This window comes from Rana temporaria, chromosome 5, assembly GCF_905171775.1.
Source record: "Rana temporaria chromosome 5, aRanTem1.1, whole genome shotgun sequence".
NCBI classification, from domain to species: domain Eukaryota; kingdom Metazoa; phylum Chordata; class Amphibia; order Anura; family Ranidae; genus Rana; species Rana temporaria.
The window spans coordinates 256,887,242-256,909,686 of record NC_053493.1 but is presented as its reverse complement, the minus strand read 5'-3'; the positions used below and the strand labels follow the sequence as shown (position 1 = coordinate 256,909,686).

General features: G+C 40.9%; 1 protein-coding gene across 6 annotated transcripts in view; it reads left to right on the top strand.

Annotated features, from left to right (window-relative positions):
* The window catches only part of ATXN1 (ataxin 1), a 403,695-nt gene extending 381,841 nt beyond the window's left edge, over window positions 1-21,854 (top strand). For all 6 annotated transcript variants that reach the window (XM_040353759.1, XM_040353760.1, XM_040353756.1 and 3 more), the window contains 2 exons: window positions 1,623-3,658; window positions 19,781-21,854. In XM_040353759.1, coding sequence (XP_040209693.1) covers window positions 1,784-3,658; window positions 19,781-20,305 — 2,400 coding nt within the window. In that variant the 5' untranslated portion in view covers window positions 1,623-1,783 and the 3' untranslated portion in view covers window positions 20,306-21,854. The remainder of the gene's footprint in view (window positions 1-1,622; window positions 3,659-19,780) is intronic.
* Window positions 21,855-22,445: the final 591 nt, after the last annotated feature.

Genomic DNA, 22,445 nt, shown 5'->3' with positions numbered 1-22,445 from the left:
TTGTGCATAGAAGCCAATCAGCTTCCAGGGTTTTTTTTTTGTCAAAGCTTAATTTAACAAGCTGAAGTTACAAACTGATTGACCACCATGCACAGCTGCACCAGATGTTTTACTCTCCAGTTTTACAAAATTAAAGTGGATGTAAACCTACTCTCATCCTTCCTAAACTACTGCCCTAGTGCTGATCTATAAGGATATACATGCCTCCTGCATGTATCCTTACCTGTCAAATGTTTCCCTTGTGAAAATTACACTGGTAGTGAATGGGGTTAACCACTAAGTGGCGCTGTATAAGTTAAGTGTGCCCTAGTGAATGATTCTTACTGTAGGGGGATGGGCTACACACGTGACAAGACAGTGATCACCATTACAGGAAGCGGTGATCACTGTCATTGTCACTCTGGATTGAGACAGCTATACACTATAGGCATGTGCTTTGTTCATATTTCATGCTTGAGGTTTACAACCACCTTAACTTTGGATTTATATAATGCCTTGTATATACATATACATATATATACATATATATATATATATATATATATATATATATATATATATATATATATATATATATATATATATATATATATATATTCTATTGGGCAAACAGTTTATTTACACATTACTTTTTAAAGCCATTTGTGTTGGAGGGCAGGGGGCTTCCGTTTACAATGATGAAAAATATACTGCATAAGCATGAGAATGCAAAGATTATTTTGGTAATAAAGGTAGCCTATAAGGCATCTCAGCTGAATATTTGTCATAGGAAAGACTAGAAATTTATAGTAATTTCCTAAATTGTACATGATTATGTAGGATATAATTGTCACCTTTTACCAAGTTATTTCTGGTCTCTAGACACAAAAGGGAAATAATTTTACCCCTCCCCTGTATGTTTTTTTTACATTCATTTGTACTAGGAAGATGTTATTTTAAAATACTGTATGTATTTATTTTTAATGTTTTAAAATAGACTGTGCAATTTCCCAAATTTGTTGAAAAAAAATTCATTTAATTTTAATGGGAAGAAGAATATGACCTAAACTGACAAATTAGTGTGTGTGTTAGGGCTGGGAATTTTTTTTATTGGATTTAAAAATCGAGTTGGTTCATATTTTCAAAAAATTGATTTGTTTGTTTTTTTTCCCCAGGACCGGCGCTGACACTGTGCCGGTCCTGAGGAGCTGTGGGCAGGAGTTTTTAGGCGAGGCCGCAGGCTTCGGTCTAGTCCGCGAGTCCGGACGCCGCGGACTAGGCCGAAGCCACAGCCTCGCCTAAAAAAGTCAGAGGCTTTGTCCGCAGAAAATCCGATCGTGTGTACGAGGCCTTAGGTATGAGATCATTTCGATGTAGATATGAAATTGTTTAGACATAAGCAAGGTAAATCTGCAGATGGATGTAGAGAACCTTTATGTACATAATTTAATTTCTTGTCCGCAGAAAATCCGATCGTGTGTACGAGGCTTTTATGTACATAATTTTATTTCTTTAGTTTGTTTGTAATCAAGAGCACAGAATAAAGCTTTGATTTGTGTATTAAATTGTATGTTTCAATGTTTCCTTTAATCAAAGGTTTTCTACTAACGTGTGTATATTATGTTTTGTGTTTCCATGTTTAGATTCCATATCACCTGTTAGAAGATTGTGCTCCCAGGGAGATGATTCCTCATGAAGTTGTTGGTGTTCCTTCTGGAATTAAATGTGATTTTCCATTCACCAGACTGAAATCAGTATCAGTGAGCAAGTAGTGGGGGTCGGCGGGGGTGGCAGAAAGCAAAACATGAAATCTAATCAAGAAAGGAGCAATGAAAGCCTGCCACCGAAGAAACGTGAAATTCCCGCCACCAGTCGACCTTCTGAAGAAAAAACAGTCGGATTGACAAATGAAAACCACCGTACAGATAGTTTATCATGGCTTTCCACCACAGCCAGCAGCCATGGTGGACGTCATCATGGGCCTGTAGGAACTTCAGTAGAAGCTGGTTTACAACAGGGGGTAGGTTTACATAAAACAATTTCAACTGGTATAGACTATTCCCCCCCTAGTGCTCCAAGGTCGGTACCAGCAGCAACAACAGTTTCTGCCCTTTATCAAACTGTGCAGTCTCAGTCAGGGGCATCAGTGTCTCCTATACAATATCCTAATGTGCCCCAAACGTTCCAGTTTATTGGAACGCCGTCTAGTGGACAATTGTATGGAGACTTCATCAGTCCACAGCTAGTTTCACCTACATCGAATTCTGCATCAATTGCTGTATCCTCAACAGCATCAGTAGTCTCCACTCCATCACAACGTTCCCAGATGGAGGCGTATTCCACTATGTTGGCCAATGTAAGCAGCTTAAGCCAGCAGGGCCATAAAGGTGAACCGCATCTACTTCGGACTCCAGGATTGATTTCAGCAGGATCTCCACCTATACAGTCGAGTCACTATGTGCATAATTTAAGCTCATCACAGAGTGGAGTCAGAAATATGTCACCACCAACTATCCCAGTCCATTTACATACCCACCCAGTGATTCCTCATACACTTACCCTGGGTACTTCCCCCCAGGTGGTTGTGCGGTACTCAGATTCAGGAGCTCATTTTATTGCTAGGGACCCTTCAAAGAAAGAAGATAGTTTCAGGTCACAAGCCAAGGAATTATTAAATGGGGAGATAGAGAAAGTTAGGAGATTTTTAGTCCCTTCCTCAACAGATGCACATCTAATGAAAGCAGGCAATAATAAACCAGCTTCCCAACATTATGAGACAAGGCATGTAGTGATGCACCCAAGTACTGAGTTTGGTGCTCGGGATCCCTCAGGTGTTCGGACCTCTGTCATGGTGGTGCCCAACAGCAACCCTGCTGCCACAGACTATGATATTCAACAAACCATTAAGAGAGAAACCTCACCCTCAATTGCTCATAACAAGGGAAGCTTACACTTAGGAAAACCATCCCACCGGTCCTATGCTTTATCCCCACAACAGACTTTATGCGCGGAAAGCGTGAAAACCATGGCCACTTTATCTCCTCACACTGTCATCCAGACAACTCATAGTGCAGCAGAGCAACTTTCTGTTGGGCTGCCTGCTGCAGCCTTTTGTGCGGGTACACAACAGCCAGTTATTGGCTATCTCAGCAGTCAGCAGCAAACCATTGGTTACCCTGGAAATTTGCCACAGCACTTGGTTATTCCAGGCACACAGCCCTTGCTAATACCAGTTGGCAATCCAGACATTGAACCATCTGGGGTAGGGGTAGCACCTGCTATTGTCACTTCATCAACCCAATTTGCAGCAGTGCCTCATACATTTGTCACTACGCCCATTCCTAAGAGTGATAACTACAGTGCTGAATTATTGGCAACGCAAGCGGCCTACCAGACCACATTGGTTCCAGCTCAAATACACCTTCCACTAGTACAGTCCGTTGCTTCTCCAATGGCAGCTGCTCCCACACTGCCCCCTTATTTCACAAAAGGGTCAATCATTCAGCTGGCCAATGGGGAGCTAAAGAAGGTAGAAGATTTAAAAACGGAAGACTTCATACAGAGCGCCGATATTAGCAACGACTTGAAAATAGACTCCAGCACAGTTGAAAGGATTGAGAACAGCCATAGTCCAGGCATTGCTGTGGTTCAGTTTGCTGTTGGAGAACATCGAGCACAGGTGAGTGAAATACTGCACTGGTGTTTGACTTGTGTCTCTTTTATATACTATTTCCATATAACTATCTTCTATATTTGTATGTTCAAATATTATTGCATCTTCTTTACACGTACATGAATACGTCATAGCATACAATTGTTATAACTCTGTGGCAATGAATTTTCATTTTTTTAGGAATAATTATTCTATAAAATCACTAAGATCTCAGTTTGTAGCCGGAATAAAAAATATTATATTAACCCCTTTATAACCGCCTAACACATATGTGCGGCGGCAAAAGGGTGGGCTTTAACGCTCAAACTCTGCAAATGTGTGTTGCTGAAAAGTCAGTCAGTGTTTATGTGCTGAGAGCATACTCCCAGCACAAAGTCCAAGCTGTCAAAGACAACTCTTAGTCGGGACTATAAAGATTGTTAGCCAGTGGCACAGGCTTCTGATCATGTGACCACTGCGACATTATCACCGATCCTTCTCTGCGCCCCCCCCCCCCATTTGTAACTGTGTTTAGATCCTTTTTACTAGTTCAATAGTAGATGGGTACAGGTTGCTTTAACCGCTTAAGGTCCGCCTCCTGCATATATTGGTCGGCAGAATGGAACAGACAGGCATAACAACGTACTTGTACGTCCCCTAAAAATGCCTGTCCTTGTGGTCCGCGCCACCCTGTGAGACGGACCGCGGACTCGATCGCCGCGGGGATCCCCGCGATCGTCTCACGGAGGTATAGAGCGGGGAGATGCTTCTGTAAACAAGCATCTCCCCGCTCTGACTAGTGACAATGACACTGATTTCGACTCTGTGTACTCGGAGCGGGGATCAGTGTCATGTGACACAGAGCCCATCCTCCCTAGTGTAAGAAACACTATGCAGGGAACACTTAACCCCTACAGCGCCACATAGATAGTGGTTAACCCCTTCACTGCCAGTGTAATTTTCACAGCATTTTTATAGCACTGATCGCTGTAAAAATGACAATGGTCCCAAAAATGTGTCCAATGTGTCCGTCATAATGTCGCAGTCATGAAAAAAATCACTGATCGGCACCAATACTAGTAAAAAAAAAAAAAAGTTATAAAAATGCCATAAAACTATCCCCTATTTTGTAAACGCTATAACTTTTGCGCAAAGCAATCAATAAACGCTTATTGCGATTTTTTTTTACCAAAAATATGTAGAAGAATACATATCAACCTAAACTGGGGAAAAATAAAGTTTTTTTATATATTTTTTGGGGATATATTTTATAGCAAAAAGTAAAAAATATTTTGTTTATAGCGCAAAAAAATAAAAACCGCAGAGGTGATCAAATGCCACCAAAAGAAAGCTCTATTTGTGGGAAAAAAAGGACGTTAATTTTGTTTGCGAGCCATGTCGCACGACCGCGCAATTGTCAGTTAAAGCGACGCAGTGCCGAATCGCAAAAAGTAGCCTGGTCTTTTAGCTGCAAAATGGTCCGGGGCTTAAGTGGTTAATGAACTAACACCAGACACCTTCCCCAACGCCTGGTCCCCACTGTACTTACCTCTAGGATTGCTGAGCTGTCAGCACCCCCACAGCCGGTGCAGCAGTCCAGAGATTAGAAATCCTCGCTCTTCTCCCTCTTCTCTGTGCAGTGCTTCTGGGACAAACCAGATCTGTTCACTGTGAAGGCACTGGAAGAAGAGGGAAAAGGGAAAAGAATTGGGATTTCAAATCCCTGGACTGGCTGCAAGGTTGCTGACAGCTCAGCAACCATGTAAGTAAGCACATGAGCAACCAGGGGATGGGTGAGGGGTGCAAGTGTTCATCTTTATAGTTGTTCTGTAATGGTGATCTAACCTCTTAACCACTTAAGACCCGGACCAATATGCAGGTTAAGGACCTTGCCCCTTTTTGCGATTCGACGCTGCGTTGCTTTAACTGACAATTGCGCGGCCGTGCGACGTGGCTTCCAAACAAAATTTCCCGTCCTTTTTTTCCCACAAATAGAGCTTTCTTTTGGTGGTATTTCATCACCTCTGCGGTTTTTATTTTTTGCGCTATAACCAAAAATAGAGCAATATTTTTTTTTAAAAATTCATAATTTTTTACTTTTTGCTATAATAAATATCCCCCCAAAAAAAACATTTTTTTTCCTCAGTTTAGGCCGATACGTATTCTTTTACCTATTTTTGGTAAAAAAAATCACAATAAGCGTTTAACAATTGGTTTGCGCAAAATTTATAGCGTTTACAAAATAGGGGACAGTTTTATGGCATTTTTATTAATCATTTTTTATTTTACTACTAATGGCGGCAATCAGTGATTTTTTTTGTGACTGCGACATTATGACTTTGATTATGATTACAATTTTGACACATTTTCACAGCGAAAAGTGCTATAAAAATGCATTGTTTACTGTGAAAATTGCAATGCAGTGATGGAGTTAACCACTAGGGGGCCCTTCTGGGGTCAAGTGTGACCTCATGTGTGTTTCTAACTGTAGGGGGCGGGGCTGGACGTGTGACATCAGTGATCGTTGTTCCCTATATCAGGGAACAGACGATCACTGACATTGCCACAGTGAAGAAAGGGGAAGGTGTGTTTACACACACCTCTCCATATTCTTCAGCTCCTGTGACCGATCGGCGGTGGCGATCGGGTCCGCGGTCCCGCGGGCGCGGAGCTTTGGAACGAGTCGCGATTGCGGCTGGGCTCTTAAAGGGGACGTATATATACATCCCTGTGCCATTCTGCCGACGTATATCGGCGTGCGGCGGTCCTTAAGTGGTTAAGCTCATATCTCAGCACAGGATACTTTTGGCAAAAGATCTGCAGGAGTTAAATAATGTTAGGGCTTAGGTTAAGGATTGTTTACCACTTCAGCTCCATGAGGTTTTACCCCCTTCCTGACCAGGCCATTTTTTGCGATACAGCATTGAGTTGCTTTAACTGACAATTGCGCGGCCGTGCGACATTGTACCCAAATAAAAGCTCTAAACCTTCTAAATTGCTGCATTTGTAAATTCCAGAAGCCAATATAAAGGAATAGTAGTGGTAAAAAAAGCACTTGTGGGTTTAGCCAATTTAGTTTTTTTGTACAATTCTCCTTTAAGGGGGCGTGGCAAGAGGTGTGTCCTATGCCTGCATACTTTTGCCCATAGGTGTCCCTCATTCTCATCTCAAAAAATTGGGAGGTATGTGATTGTAGGCAGCATTCTTGTACTGACAGCGCCTCCTGAAACTCCTCACCTTGACACCTCTGTAGTTCAGAAGGCAGGCTTTTTAAATCATGTGACACAGCAGTGCTTACCCACAAGGCATAGACGTGTTACAGAATTCAAGGAAACAAATGTGTTGGGATCTTCACAAAGTAAGTTTACAAACTTCAAAATCATTCAGATTAATACGAGTACACAAGAAGTAGTTGGAGTACCACTTTGGCTATAGAACACCTAATGTAACAAAATAGGCAGCGCAGGGCAGGCAGGGATCTCAGGAGCAGGCACTGGTTTTACTCATATTTGAAGAGGTGTAGTTTTGTTTAATAATTGCTTCAATACCGGGCACTTTCACCCCCTTACTGCCCAGACCAATTTTCAACTTCAGCTCCGTCACATTTTGAATGACAATTACGCTTTCATGTAGCGCTGTACCCAAATAAAAAAATAACATATTTTTTGCACAAATAGAGATCCCTTTTGGTGGTATTTATTCACTGCTAGGTATTTATTTATTTTATAAAAAATAAAATAAAAAAGGCTGAACATTTAGAAAAAAAAAGTTTCTGTCAGTAAATTTTGTAAATAAGTAATTTTTCTCCTTCACTGATATTTGCTGATGAGGCAGCACTGATGGGCACTAATCAGATGGCACTAAAGGGCTCTGATTAGGTGGCACTGATGAGGAGTCACTAATATGCTGCACTGATGGGCACTGATAGATGGCACTGATATGCAGCACTGATGAGCATTGATAGGTGGCACTGATATGCAGCACTGATGAGCATTGATAGGTGGCACTGATATGCAGCACTGATGAGCACTGATAGGTAGCACTCATGGGCAATCGGCCCCCAACAGTTTGGGACTCAATCTGTATCAAATATACATAGATAGGGTGAACATTTAGAACGTTCCTCTACTTTTCTCCTAATTCCTAATGATTTATTTAGCATGTTTCCCCTTTAAGTTCACACAAAGTTTAACAAATTTCCTGTAATGCCGCGTACACACGACCGTTTTTCGGGTTCTAAAAAATGACGTTTTTAAGGGTCTAGAAAAAACTAAATTTTTTTTCAACCCGATCATTAAAACGGCCTTGCCCACACACGATCGTGAATAAAAAAATGCTCTAGCAAAGCGCTGTGACGTACAACACCTACGATGGCACTATAAGGGGGAAGTTCCATTCAGATGGTGCTACCCTTGGGGCTGCTTTTGCTGATTTCGTGTTAGTCAAAGACGATTCGCGCTTTTCTGTCTGTTACAGCGTGATTAATGTGCTTACTCCATTACCATTACGAGAACGAGCGCTCCCGTCTCATAACTTGCTTCTGAGCATGCGCGTTTTTTTCACGTCGTTAAAGCCCACACACGACCATTTTTTACAACCTTACAAACGGCAACTTTAAAAACGTTGTGAAAAAATAGAGCATGTTCAAATTTTTTAATGGCCATTTTTTTAGATCGTGAAAAATGCTCTGGAGCCCACACACGATCGTTTTTAATGATATTAAAAAAAAAAGTAATTTTTTAGAACCCGTAAAACGGTAGTGTGTACGCAGCATAATAAATCTAAATACTAAATCTTGTAAAAAAATATGTAATAGTAAAGGGATGCTGATTTATTTTTTTTACATTCTTATAATTACAGCACAGGACATTTATGCTCATTCTATTAATGTCTGCCCGGTGGATGGAGGGACAGTGGGGTGGATGGAGGGACAGTGGTGCTCAGTGATAGTATGTACACATACCTCTCTCCTGCTGTCCCGTTCTGCTGTGGGTTGTACTTCCTCTCTCTATTCTACACATTGACATACACATTCTGCATTGACAGGGATGAGGGGGTCAGGCACCAGGTGGCCGCTGCGCTGCTTTGCTCTGCATGCAGAGCAGAGAGGGAGGGACTGAGGGGCCCGGAATTAAGGAGCAGAGCCAAGGTGGACCATCGGCATTCGGCAAGCGTCATTGGTTGCTAGAACACTAGTCCTAGCTGCCAATGACTTCAATGCAATTAATGCGGGAAGGAGGGGGGGCGGCACGGCAGGCGCCCGGCGGCGGGAGAGAAGACTAGGTGGAGCTCCTGTTCCGAGACTGGAAGTTTCATTCCGGGGAACTGTATTGTCCTGGAATGAAACTGTCCGGGACCGGGGACAAATATGCTAATTACGGGATAATCCTGGGCAATCCGGGACACGTGGGCACCCTAGGTGTACTGAGATCTGGACTGTCTCATCTCTTTTCTAAGATAAAAAAAGTTTGAATACCAAAGCTAAAAACATTTAGCTAGATTCAGGTAGCCCCGCGCAGAGAGGCAAGTACTGTATTCTCAAAGTACTTGCCTCCTAACTTACGGCGGCGTAGCGTAAATGCGGCGGGCGCAAGCCCGCCTAATTCAAAACAGGCTGAGGGGGCGTGTTTTATGATAATATGCTTTGACCTGACGTGATTGATGTTTTTTTGGAACGGCGCATGCGCCGTCCGCCTACATTTCCCAGTGTGCATTGCGGCTAAGTAAAATTTTCGAATTTCGAAGCGGGAACGGCGGCCATACTTTAACATTGGCTACGCCACCTAGGGGGCATCTTTATCTTTAGGCGGCCTATCTCTTACGGAAACTGCGTATCTGTACTGCGTCGGCCAGGCGTACGTTCGTGAATAGGCGTATCTAGTGATTTACATATTCTACGCCGACCACAATGGAAGCTACACCTAGCGGCCAGCCTAAATATTGCACCCTAAGATAGGACGGCGCAAGCCGTCCTATCTTAGATAGGTTTAAGTGTATCTCTGTTTGAGAATACGCTTAAACTTAGGTCGGCGCAGATTCCGAGTTAGGTCGGCGTATCTACTGATACCCCGACCTAACTCTACCTGAATCTAGCTAATTGATTGTTTAGCGTAGTTCCTAGTTATTGAACAAAAACAAAAGTGTGATAAAATCATGTGCTTATAGCAACCTAAATTCCCCCACCTACAGTAGGATAAGCCCAGTTCATGAATGAGTAATATCAGAAGTAGCTTCATGTTTTTGGTTATTTCTTAAGCATGTTGCGGTGTTTCAAAGACAAGCAGCATCAGATATACCGTGATTAGGTTCCGTTCTGAGCTTTGTGCATGCATTTTTTTTCCTCTTAGACCTACATAACATATAGTGTGTTTTTTTAGGTATGGGGAATGTTTCACCCTTATAAATGTATGCTTCACTAAATGCTGGCTAGAGTCAGTACACAGACAGAATTGAATTCCAAGTCAAAAATCTTTCACACAGGTGTTTTAAAACATAATTTCTGATGACATATTATCCCCAACATTAGTTGCTATTAAAAAAACGATAAGAAAAAAAAAAACAATATAAACTGATACATGTAAGGCCTATCACCTAAACCCAATATATCACAAATTGCTCTCTCCCATACGACTACTACAAATACTACAAACCTGACATTTCCTTTTTCAATAATATAAAGACATCATTTCTGAACCTACTTCTGTATGAGGGCTACCTGCCAATGATTCCGGCATTTAAAAACTTTCATATGATCTAATATTATCACATAAACTCATTTTTCTGTTTAGTTTAAATGAGTTTTGCATTCCTAGGCCTCGTACACACGACCGTTTTCCTCGTCAGAATCCATCAAGAAACTTGGTGGCAGAGCTTTTTTGCCAAGGAAAACGGTCGCGTGTATGCTTTTCGAGAAAACTGTCGAGGAACTCGACGAGGAAAAATGAGAACAAGTTCTCTTTTTCCTCTACGGGAGTCTCAATTTCCTCGTCAGGCTGGTTTTCGACGAGAAACACGTTCTTGTGTATGCTTATAAACCCGTGCATGCTCAGAATAAAGTATGAGACGGGAGCGCACCTTCGGTAAAAGTAGCGCTTGTAATGGAGATAGCACATTTGTCACGCTGTAACAGACTGAAAAGTACAAATCGTCTCTCACCAAACTTTTACTTAACACGCAGTAACAAGTGATTAGCAAAAGCAGCCCCAAGGGTTGTGCCAGTGGAATCGAACTTCCCCTGCCGTCGTATGTGTTGTACGTCACCGCGTTTGAGAACGACGAGATTTGGTCTTGACAGTGTGTACGCAAAGAAAGCTTGTCAAGTTTCTCCACAAGTCTAACAAGGAACTCGTCGAGGAAAACGATGTGTCTTTTCCGACGAGTTCCTCGGTCGCGTGCATGAGGCCTTATACGTGCAAAGTCCAGCTGAAGAATGTTGAATTCAGCTCAGATGAAGGGAGACTGCATCCTAAGGCCGGGTTCACACCTATGCGAATTGAATGAGTGTTTCCCCACATTCAATTTGCAAAGCAGGAGAATGTGACTGGCTCTCTATGGAGCCGGTTCACATATCTCCGCAGCGGGTACGGTGCGGTGTGCCGGAAAAACGTGTGCCTTTTTTGGTGCGATTCAGGTTTGATTTCAGGCCAAAATTCAGGCTGAAATCAGACCTGAACCAGTGAACCAGCACGCATCGGACCCCTGCTGTGCACCGCATGCGGCAACAGTGTGAACCCGGCCTTAATGTTTCTGTCAATGAAGATTAAACTGATGTCAAACAAATGCCATGCAAGCCCTTAACATGGGCAGACCATCCCATAGTTATAGTAAAAGAAGAATACAGGACGTATTCCCCCTTATTTCAGGTTTCCAATCAGAATCCATGTTAGGGTTCCATGCACACTAGCATTTTTGTAAGCTCCTAGAAGCTATTATAAGAATTTGTTGTCTGTTCCTAGAAGCTAATAATGTTATCCTATGTGTCCATGCACACTATTTTATGCTAGAAGCATTTTTCAAGCTTCAGCATTTAGGAACAGGAAAAAAAATGTTTTGGTAGAGTCTTTGGAAGCATTTTCCTTGGGGAAAAAAACATTAAACTGTACTAAAACGCTCCTAACAGCTATTTTTCCACGTTTTCTTTTCTTCACGTACTGTAAAAACGCTAATAAAACGAATGCTAATGCTTCTAAAAGTTAAAAAACTCTGCTACAAACTAGCACAAAAACACTATTATTCAGTGTTATTATTTCATCCAGCGTGCTAGTGTGCATTGAGCCTCATAGTAAAAATTAAGGTTAAGCAATATAAGCAATAGGTTAGTTAGTTAGACAGTCCCCCCTTTCAAAACCTCCACCTCTTCTGCCACCACTCTGCCACATGCCCCCCACCCACCTACCCCTGCTCTTGTCATTCTTTCCTACCCCTCACCACTTTGTAACCCCACACTATTAACACTCTTGCGTACACCTTCACCACTCTGCTCTCTCAACACTCTGCACCCCCACCATCCCTGGGCCCCTTTCCATACAACTCAGCTGCACACCCACCCACCCATATTTCACCACTCTGTTGCATGACTGCCATCCACACACATTCCCCCCACTTACTCTTCCCTGTGCCACAGCCTACCCCTTGCCCACAATATTTTTTTGGGCCCTCACCACTTTTCTTCTGAACACCCACCCCTATCCCCACCACTCTTCCCCTTGCCCACTCACCCCTGCCCTCACCAATCTTCTCCCCAGCTGCCCACTCTGCTCTCACCATTCTTTATTTCTATAGACCATTCTTCGCTGCCATTCATGTGCCCTTCTTTTGCCTTCACCCCTGCTCTTGCTATTCTTCCCTCCTGCCCGTTCCCTCCCTCAGCACATTTCCCCCCACCCATGCCCTGATCACTTCCTCCCCCCCCCTAATCACCCACCTCTGACCCTACAATTTGTTTCCTACTCACCACCCTTTCCCTGACCCTGCCACTTCCTCCCCACCCCTGGCCCTCACTGCTCTTCCCCCTCACCTATCTACCTCTGCCCTTTACACCTTTTCCTCAGCCCACCCACCCATGCTCTCACCACTTTTCCCCCAGCCCACCTATCCCTGCTCTCACCACTTTTCTCTCAGCCCACCCACCCCTGCTCTTACCACTTTTCTCCCAGCCCACCCACCCCTGCTCTTACCACTTTTCTCCCAGCCCACCCACCCCTTCTTTCACCACTTTTCTCACAGTCCACCTACTCCTGCTCTCACCACTTTTCCCTCACTCTTCACGCCCTTACCTCCACTACTCCCCCAGCCAACACACATTTACCCTCACCTCTTTACCCCTTTAGCCCGCCCACCCCTGCCTCTACCACTCTTCCCCCCCATCCACCCGCCCCTGCCTTCATGTAATGTGGGTCCTGTACTAAGAAGCATATAGAGACTGCTCTTGTTGACCTCTCTTTCTAAAATTTCTAGGTGCATGGGTGCCATGCTGATCCTTCGGATTTAATACCTTCTTAGTCGGTGACCCCCATCAAAAAGATATGGTTTAACTTCACTTATTCTGATGTAATTTTTTACATTGATGTGATAGGTTGCTGACTTTGAACTTTTAGGGCCAACAGTATGACTCCCAGAACTTTAGCAGCCAAGAGATTAAATGATAGTAATGGCCCTCTAACCAAATAACACTAATTTGGCATAGCAAAAAAAAGATAACCCTGAGAACATATGGGCAACCCTGACAAAACATGCAAAAAAAAGGGGGCGATTACAATATACAAGCAATAAGCAGGCAAGTATTTCAGTACATGGAAAACAAACAGGTGACCATAATATGTGGACCAAAAAATGGGTAGTATTGATGATATGTAGTGTTGAGCAGAATACGCCATATTCGATTTCGCGATATATCACGAATATATAGCCGAATATTCGAGAAATATTCGCTAAATTCGAATATTCGTGATATTTTATCGAAATTAAATTTTTGCGAAATTTCGCTATTGCGAATGCGAAAATAATTGCGAAATTTCGACAACTGCGGTAGGAGCACTCTGATTGGCTCAGAATATTCGTGATATTTTGCACTCTGATTGGCTCAGAATATTCGTGATATTGAATCGAAATTTCGCAAAATGCGAATGCGATATTGGTGGCGAAATTTCGGAAGGAGCACTCTGATTGGCTCAGAATATTCGTGATATTTTACAATACAAAATAATTGCGAAATTTCGACAAATGCGGAAGGAGCACTCTGATTGGCTCAGAATATTCGTGATATTTTACAATACAAAATAATTGCGAATATTCGGCAAATGCGGAAGGAGCACTCTGATTGGCTCAGAATATTCGTGATATTTTACAATAGAAAATAAAAAGTGTTTTGCATTGGTGGTGATTCTTTACTCTATCCATCTGTCACAGCCGTTTGTCAATCAAACACCTTGAAGATTGAACACGTTCATGCTGCATGCTTTGGACTTTTTTTCACTTCACATATCAAAGACATTTTTATGAAAGATTATTTTTCTATTATTGGGACTATATTTCTTTATATATTTGTTTCACTGTGTATTTCACAAGTTATTTGCGCTTGCTTATTTTATAATTTGCCCACATGTCTTGTCACTAGACATATTTTTTATTCTTGTAGAGCGACTCCATTTTCTGTCTTGTATTAATTTATGTTGTATAACATTTTTGAGTTGCTGCTGTATTCTCCCCTTTTTTTAAGGTATGCGCAATTTTTTCCTTCTTACAAAAAAAAATAATATCAAACATACAAATATTCATAACAGAAACATACACAAAGCCCCCCCCTTTTGCATCAGAGACAATCAGAGTTCTCCTACCACAGTTATCGAAAATTCGCAATCATTTTCGCATTCGCATTAGCGAAATTTTGCAATTTTTTTTTTTTATATTCGGCAACATAAAAGGATCGCCTCAGCTTAGCTACTCGGCCCAGGGTCTCTAATCATACCAGCAATGCTTTTAGACGTCGATAGGATGTGATCTGTTTTAAAAATAAAATTGAAAAAATGCGAATATTCGGAATAGCGAATATTCACCGCGAAATTCGAAATATATCGCGAATACTCGAATATGCCATATTCGAGCCGAATATTCGCAATACGAATATTCGTGAGCAACACTAATGATATGTAGACGAGAAATGAGAATTCATTAAAACATGCAGTTAACAAATTGTCATTTCAGTAACAAAGGGGCAGTTGGCAGAATATGAGGGCTACAAATGGTCAATCATGTGTTGCACATTAACCAATACAAATAGGCAGTTGTGATGAACAATGGGCAATACACAGGCTATCATAAAAATAAACGGCAAACCAGCAAAGCAGTCATTACAAAATACAACCAACAAACAGCCAATTGTTACAATATGTGGGCAACAAATGGGAAGTCTTTCAAATACTGTACACAGGTAACAAATGGCTTATCAATACAATACACAATACACAGTATCAAATATCATATCCCCAGCTAATAAAGGGTAATATTTTGGCACAAGAATGCCAAAGCCAAAAGTGTAAAGAGTCCAAAATGTGTTAATGGTTCTATGTGTTAATGACCAATACTTTTTGGGGCTCACAACACCAACCACATTCAGAAGGGCTACAAAATAAATATAAACATTATGAATATGGGGTAAAATAGTTTGAACCTGTTGAGCTACTTTATATTCACATGTATATCATTAAAATTACAACTATTATTTAAAACAGATAATTTATTGGATCTATTATACTGTTTAAAAAACACATAATTTGATGAAATAACAATAATTATCATTGGCATCAATGTAAAAGTTGGAGATTATACAGTACTGTGACAAGCAAACAATAAACTCATCAAACTACAATATATTCACACATGTATAATTCCAAAACAATTATAAGATATGAATATTTAGCATAGGTATCAATGTGAAAAGGAGAAAATATACTATGGCAAACAAACAATAAAATCATCAGTGGTGTCCATGAGACTATGAGGCAAATACTATGCTCAAATTTTTTACAGATAGATTATCTAGCTAATATAATGGACTGGGTGACAGAACAACATAACTGTTCATCCTGAGCATGTCCTGTCACCCAGCCCATTATTTTAGCTACATAGCTCATTGATATTTCTGTAATTAATTTGAGAACAAATATTTGCCTGATACTTGGATGATTTGAGTGTTTGTACTGTATACACACTATACGTATATTCTCACTTTTTCATTGACACCTAAGTATTGTTATATTAACAAATGATGGGTTCATTTAAATTGTTTATACATCTTCAGTCTTAATAAGAGAATAAGAGAAATTTTAATGATTAAGAATAATATTTGAATTAAATATATATATATATATATATATATATATATATATATATATATATATATATATATATATATATATATATAATATCTGTCACATCGTCACTCACCAAAAAAAGAATTAGAAGTCCATATATCACATGCTGCTGCTGTTGTGTGCAAGAAAGGTTGTAATTCCTGAAACATTCATACAACCCACCCTGAGTGTTTCATGTGTTTACACTATACCTTATCTTTTTAAACCCAATAACATATAAATTACAAAGGCTCTGTGGACAAAGAACTAGTCTATTTGCCACCTTAGCCAGCTGCAGCACCTGTGTATTTGCGTTCAGTTTTAACGCTGTGAGTTGGCAACCCGAGTTCAAATAACAGAAATTTAAAAAAAGGTCCTCTACTCCAGATCACCTATATATACATGATCTGACATTTCCGGGAAAGGGGATTACACACAGCAGTAGCCTATCAGCCAGTACCATGGGCTCGATGTCCACTGGTACCCACCGATCATCCTGCAGAGAGACAGAATGATGGTCTGCCTATGTAAACAAGGCAGATCACCGTTCTGACAGGAAAGAAGGCATGGATCTTGTGTCTCTGCAAAGCAGGGACTAGGATTCATGTCTTCCCCTAGTAATAGCACCTCCCACACGGTCGTAAAACACTGGTTAGGCACACCGTTAACCCTTTGATCGCCACTGATGGTAAATGAACGTTTGGCGGCGATTCTTTTAGATAAACAAGCCAAATTTGATATGGTGTGGGAACCCTGGATCAAATATTTGTCTGACCCCCTGTGAATAGCAGGGGTCCTGGTTAGACCGGGACTTGGGGTGCACTGATTCTCTGGCTTCCTGCCGACTCCTCCTATCCTCTGTTCGTCTTCCTCTTTTTCTTCTTTTCTGTATTCTTCTCCTTTTTTCCCTCTCCAAATTCTCGGAGGAGAGAGAGATAGTTTTGTTTGTGTATTATTGAAGGTATTCGACAATGTTCAAGTTAGTAGATGTAGTAAATATGATCCCTTTTGAAGGTTTGGAATACCAGGGGATGCTACAATTTTTGGCTTTTGTATTTGTTTGATTCTAGGCATTTGAATGGGGACAAGGTTTAGTGATGGTCCTGTGGGATAAGTGTTGTGAATGTCTTTTCCTTTTTCTTTCTTTTTTTAAATACTTGTGCTGCATTGTCATACCTTTTGACTGTTATAATTTATTTTTATTATTTGTGGAAAAATTTCCTAATAAAAATGATTGTTAAAGTGCTCAATAAAAAAAAAAAAAAAAATCCCATAGTTTGTAGACGCTATAACTTTTGCGCAAAGTAATCAATATGCGCTTATTGGGATTTTTTTGTACCAAAAACATGTAGCAGAATATATATTGGCCTAAATTGATAAAGAAATTACATTTTTAAAACATTTTATTGAATGTGTTTTTTCAAAACTGTCTGTCTGTTTTTGTTTATAGCGGGAAAAAAAAATGCAAAGGTGATCAAATACTTTTGTGGGGGGGGGGGGGGGGGGGAAAGGACATACATTTTATTTGGGTACAATTGTCAGTTGAAGTAATGCAGTGCTGTATCGCAAAAAATGTCCTGGTCACGAGGAGGGATAAATCTTCCGGAGGTCAAGTGGTTGATCAAATAGTCATAGATGGCATTTTCTCAGAGTTTAAAATATTCTGCAATAGTTCTCTGATTTTGTCTATAGTTAGTGTGTCTCTTGTCAAGCAGCATTACCATGTGATATGTGGACTTTTCTCTCATGATTTGGATGAGTAATAATGTCACAGATCAGCTTAAGTTGGCCATACATGGATTGAAATTCACCTGACGAATTTTGATCCATGCATGGGCTAGCTGGTTGTACAGAAGTTGATCTGTCGATCGACTTACTGTATGTACAACCAGCCTGTCTTTTTTTTCTGAACGATCTGTGTCACAGGCTATAGACGGCAACACTGATCATTGTATTCTGCAGAATACAATAGTGCAGTAGGAAGGATTATGTATACATATTGTGCAGTAAAAGGGCATCTTGTATGTTTGTGTTGCCTCTCAGCTTAACCCCAGACTGAAGCCCAGTTTATGGATTTCCCATGGGGGAGTTAATGCACACCAGTGTAGCCACCGCTCCCTCTACATTTGAGCTGGATCCTATATATTGTATGTGTACCCTTACTGAGCCCACACTGCACCAGCAGCAGCCAACACATCCTGTATATTGTATGTTGACCCCCCTCCCTGAGCCCACCCAGCACCAGCAACAGCATGTACATTCTTTTATAAAGTATGTGTATCATAAATTGACCATTTCTTGTAGTATCTCTTCTAATAACATGTCTTTGTTTTCTTCAAGCCCTTGTACACCAGAGGACAGACAACTGAGTCTAGACTTGCATGCCTGCTATTCTGGGGAAAGAGGCTTGAATACAAACTGGCAGCTTGTGTTGTGAATGTTGGTGTTCTGGAGACGAACAGTGCCATTCACAACAACACACGCCAGCTAGTAATCTAGTCTCTCCCAGACAACTGATCCCAGACCAGCCTGCTTATTATTCATGGGAGAGTGACCAGGGTACTGGCTGGTATGTTGTGTTGTGGGTTTGTGTTGTTGTAATGGTCTTCAGCCTACCATCATTCACAGCAACAAAAGCTGCCAACTAGTACTCTAGTCTTTCGCCCAGAATAGGAGGCAGGAGTGTCTGGGCTCAGCTGTCTGTTATCTAGTATACAAAAGCTGGAAGATGCAAAGTTGCACAAGGTAGAGATGCACAGGGCTGGAAAATTGCACTAAGTAGAGATGCACAGGGCTGGAAGATTGCACAAGGTAGAGATGCACAGGGCTGGAAGATTTCACAATGTAGAGATGCACAGGGTTGGAAGATTGCGCAAGGTAGAGATGCACAGGGCTGGAAAATTGGACTAAGTAGAGATGCACAGGGCTGGAAAATTGCACAAGGTAGAGATGCACAGGGCTGAAAGATTTCACAATGTAGAGATGCACAGGGCTGAAAGATTTCACAATGTAGAGATGCACAGGGCTGGAAGATTTCACAATGTAGAGATGCACAGGGCTGGAAGATTTCACAATGTAGACATGCACAGGGCTGGAAGATTGCACAAGGTAGAGATGCACAGGGCTGGAAGATTGCACAAGGTAGAGATGCACAGGGCTGGAAGATTTCAGAGCTGATCATGTTGTTAGTCCCCTCTCCTCTGTGTGCCGCATTCATCACCACCCCACTCCTCCGTGTGTGCTGTTACTCAGACCTAATTAATAAATTGTCTTCTTGTAAGTAGCACGGTCAAACAGCAATGTGAGGGGGGACCAGGGGCGGACTGACAACTCATGGGGCCCCCGGGCAATAGGAGATTATGGGGCCCTCGGTTAATAGGAGATTATGGGTCCCCTGGGCAATAGGAGATTATGGGGCCCCCAGGCAATAGATTATGGGGCCACACAGTATACACACATACGGTATACATACACAGTATACACACACAGACACGCAATATACACACACAGTATACATACACACACACACTGAAAAGGTAATGGAGATTTTTGAGATTTAAAAAAAAAAAGACTTTTACTGATGCTGGCAACCCTGATGGGGCCCCCTAGTGGCACGGGGCCCTCGGGCAGTGCCACTAGCAGAGAAATTAGGTGCCTCGGCTTATATTCGGGTCGGCTTGTACTCAAGTATATACGGTATATGTTCTTTTATGTATTTTAAATCATTCCTAAAATCAGGAAAAGCTGGTATTTGGAGTCACACTTTTTAAACTCAATATATTTTTTTGTGTTTCTTTAGGTCAGTGTGGAAGTCTTGATAGAATATCCATTTTTTGTGTTTGGTCAAGGCTGGTCATCATGCAGTCCTGAGAGAACAAGCCAGCTCTTTGATTTGCCATGTTCCAAGTTGTCGGTAGGAGATGTCTGCATATCGCTTACACTCAAAAATTTAAAAAACGGCTCTATAAAGAAGGGGCAACCCATGGATCCAGCTGGCATCTTGCTGAAGCACCCAAAGAATGACAGTCTGTCTGGAAATAGACATAGGTATGCAGAACACGAGAATGGGATTAATCAGGGAAGTGTACAGGTTTCATCTGAGAATGGAGAACTAAGGTGTCCTGCTGGATTGAATGCCGTGTCCTTTGAAGCCAAAACAGAACCTGGTAAGCCCACGACAACAAGGAAGAGGAGGTGGTCTGCCCCAGAATCACGAAAATTAGAGAAATCTGAAGATGAACCACCATTGACTCTTCCCAAGCCCTCTTTTATTCCTCAGGAGGTTAAGATTTCCATTGAGGGTCGATCTAATGTAGGGAAGTGAAACCTGTTCAGAAAGGAGAAATTAGGCTTACCCTTGTCATTTTATTCAGATTACTGTACTGTAGAATAAATAACCCAGTATTTACATGTTATCATCTTATTTTAGGTTTATAACATTGTTATAGTTGTGGCTGGTATCCTTCAGAAGGCTGTTGGTGCATATGTTCTTTTCACAAGTGTTCACTAGTATGCTAGCTAGGATGTGGGGGAGCTACTTATGAGGCAGTCAAATCTTTCCGCAGTCTTGATAGAGAGGGTTGTATAAGTGTGGCTTCTGTGATTTAGTTTCAGGGTGCCAATTTCAAATTTCAACCACATTCTATTTTGAAATCTTTCAGAGAGGATTACAAGGGAAATGAAGAAAGAAATAAGTGCACATGTGGAGTCTGTGCTTGCATGCATGCTGATATTTGAGCTTTTCCCATGGAGGGTATAGCTTTATGACTGTGTTTATGTTGTGGGTCACTGGCACAAAAAGATAAGGAGAGTGAAGGGTCATTGTCATGGTGACAATGCTAAAATACCAATTTACATATTTTGGTGTAATTGTCCAGTGTTCCCATTTTCTTCAACTGGTCTCATCATAGGGTATTGACTTGTGCTTGTGTGTCATACTGGTGTGGTTAGCTGTAAGCTTTTGATGGCAACGTATGCTTTTAAAGTAGATATATGATTCCACACCACCTTGGCCAATGGCACTAGTTCTATAAGTACCTTAAATTCATCCTATGAAAGCCTAGCTGTACAAGTCAACTTTAGAGGGACAGACATCCCTCCATGCTCTAAAAAGTCTTTCATGTGCTGTGAAGAAAAAAATATTTCTGTATGTCCTTTTAATTATTTGTGTCATTAATATTTTTTTAACTTCCAATTGTGTAACTGCTGGAATGACATCTCTAGTCTGGCTGTCAAACAAGCACAGTTTGACAGGACCCAGAGGCAAATACTAATAGAAAACTCTCTAGCGGATTCCTGTTTGGACATATATTCATAATAGTAAAACTTGCAAATGTTTTGGAAAGATGGCTTGTGCTTCCCAGGGTCAAAGCACACTGCCGATTACAAGCACTAACATCATTTGCTGACATCCTGGGCACAACCATTTTATGTTTAATTTTTGTTCTCTGGTGTCAGTTGGTGCCACTTTTTTTTTATTTTCAAAGTTTAGTGTGACATGTTAAGGATCAAGAACTGGAGGAGTAATAAGATTTTTTTTTTCTTTTCGCACTTAAAATGCTGTTCACACTTTATTGACAAGCATCTTGGTCTAATGTTTGCTAAGTACTGTATTTCATTTTTAATCTGTGTATTTCAAAAAAATATTTTTCTTCTTTTTTTTTTTTTCCAACACTGAAACCATGTAGAGCTTCTTAGAGCAAGATGTTGAAAGTTTTAATGTGGTTTCAAAGGGATGAATGTAAAACTTGACCTAGGATGTGACCGATTATTGTCCCAAAGGACTACTTTACAGAAGGCACTTTCAGAAAAGAAAACTTTGAAGTCATATGTGAGCTGACATGATTACAGAGAATCAATAGGGAAATATTAAGCTAAAAAGAAAAATTATACAAAAAAATTATTACTTTTTTTTTTGTCCAGTGTTTGTACAAGATGGACTTCAAACAGAAAAAAAAAAAAAACAGAAAACCACAAAAAAATTCTTGCAGTTTGCACATACTGAGTTTTGCATCTGAATGATATTTCTGCAATTGTAATGTAATAATGTTGTAGAGAGAGGAATGAACAGCTGAAAGAACATGGATACATGTAGCAATTACTTACTATTAACTTGCCTAATCTATTAGGGTAGTGTTTCTTTCACAGTTTCAAACTTTCTGTCACACTGAACCAAGTCTGAGAAGTAAAACTTTGAGAGATCAGAGTGTAGTAGAGCATTGTGTCTGCACGTATGTGTTTTTATTATTATTATTTTTTTCTTTTTTTATGTTTTTATTAACCTTTATAAAAAAGAAACAAGCACCTATAGTCATGAGTACAAGAAATGTTATGTAGATTTGCATATTTTCCATTTTTATGTTAATATAAATTTAAAAATGGAATTCATAAACAAAGAATAGGCAGAACAGGAATACTGCAAGCTTGAAAGTGTAAAATCACTGTGCTGTCGCACTTGGCTAGTA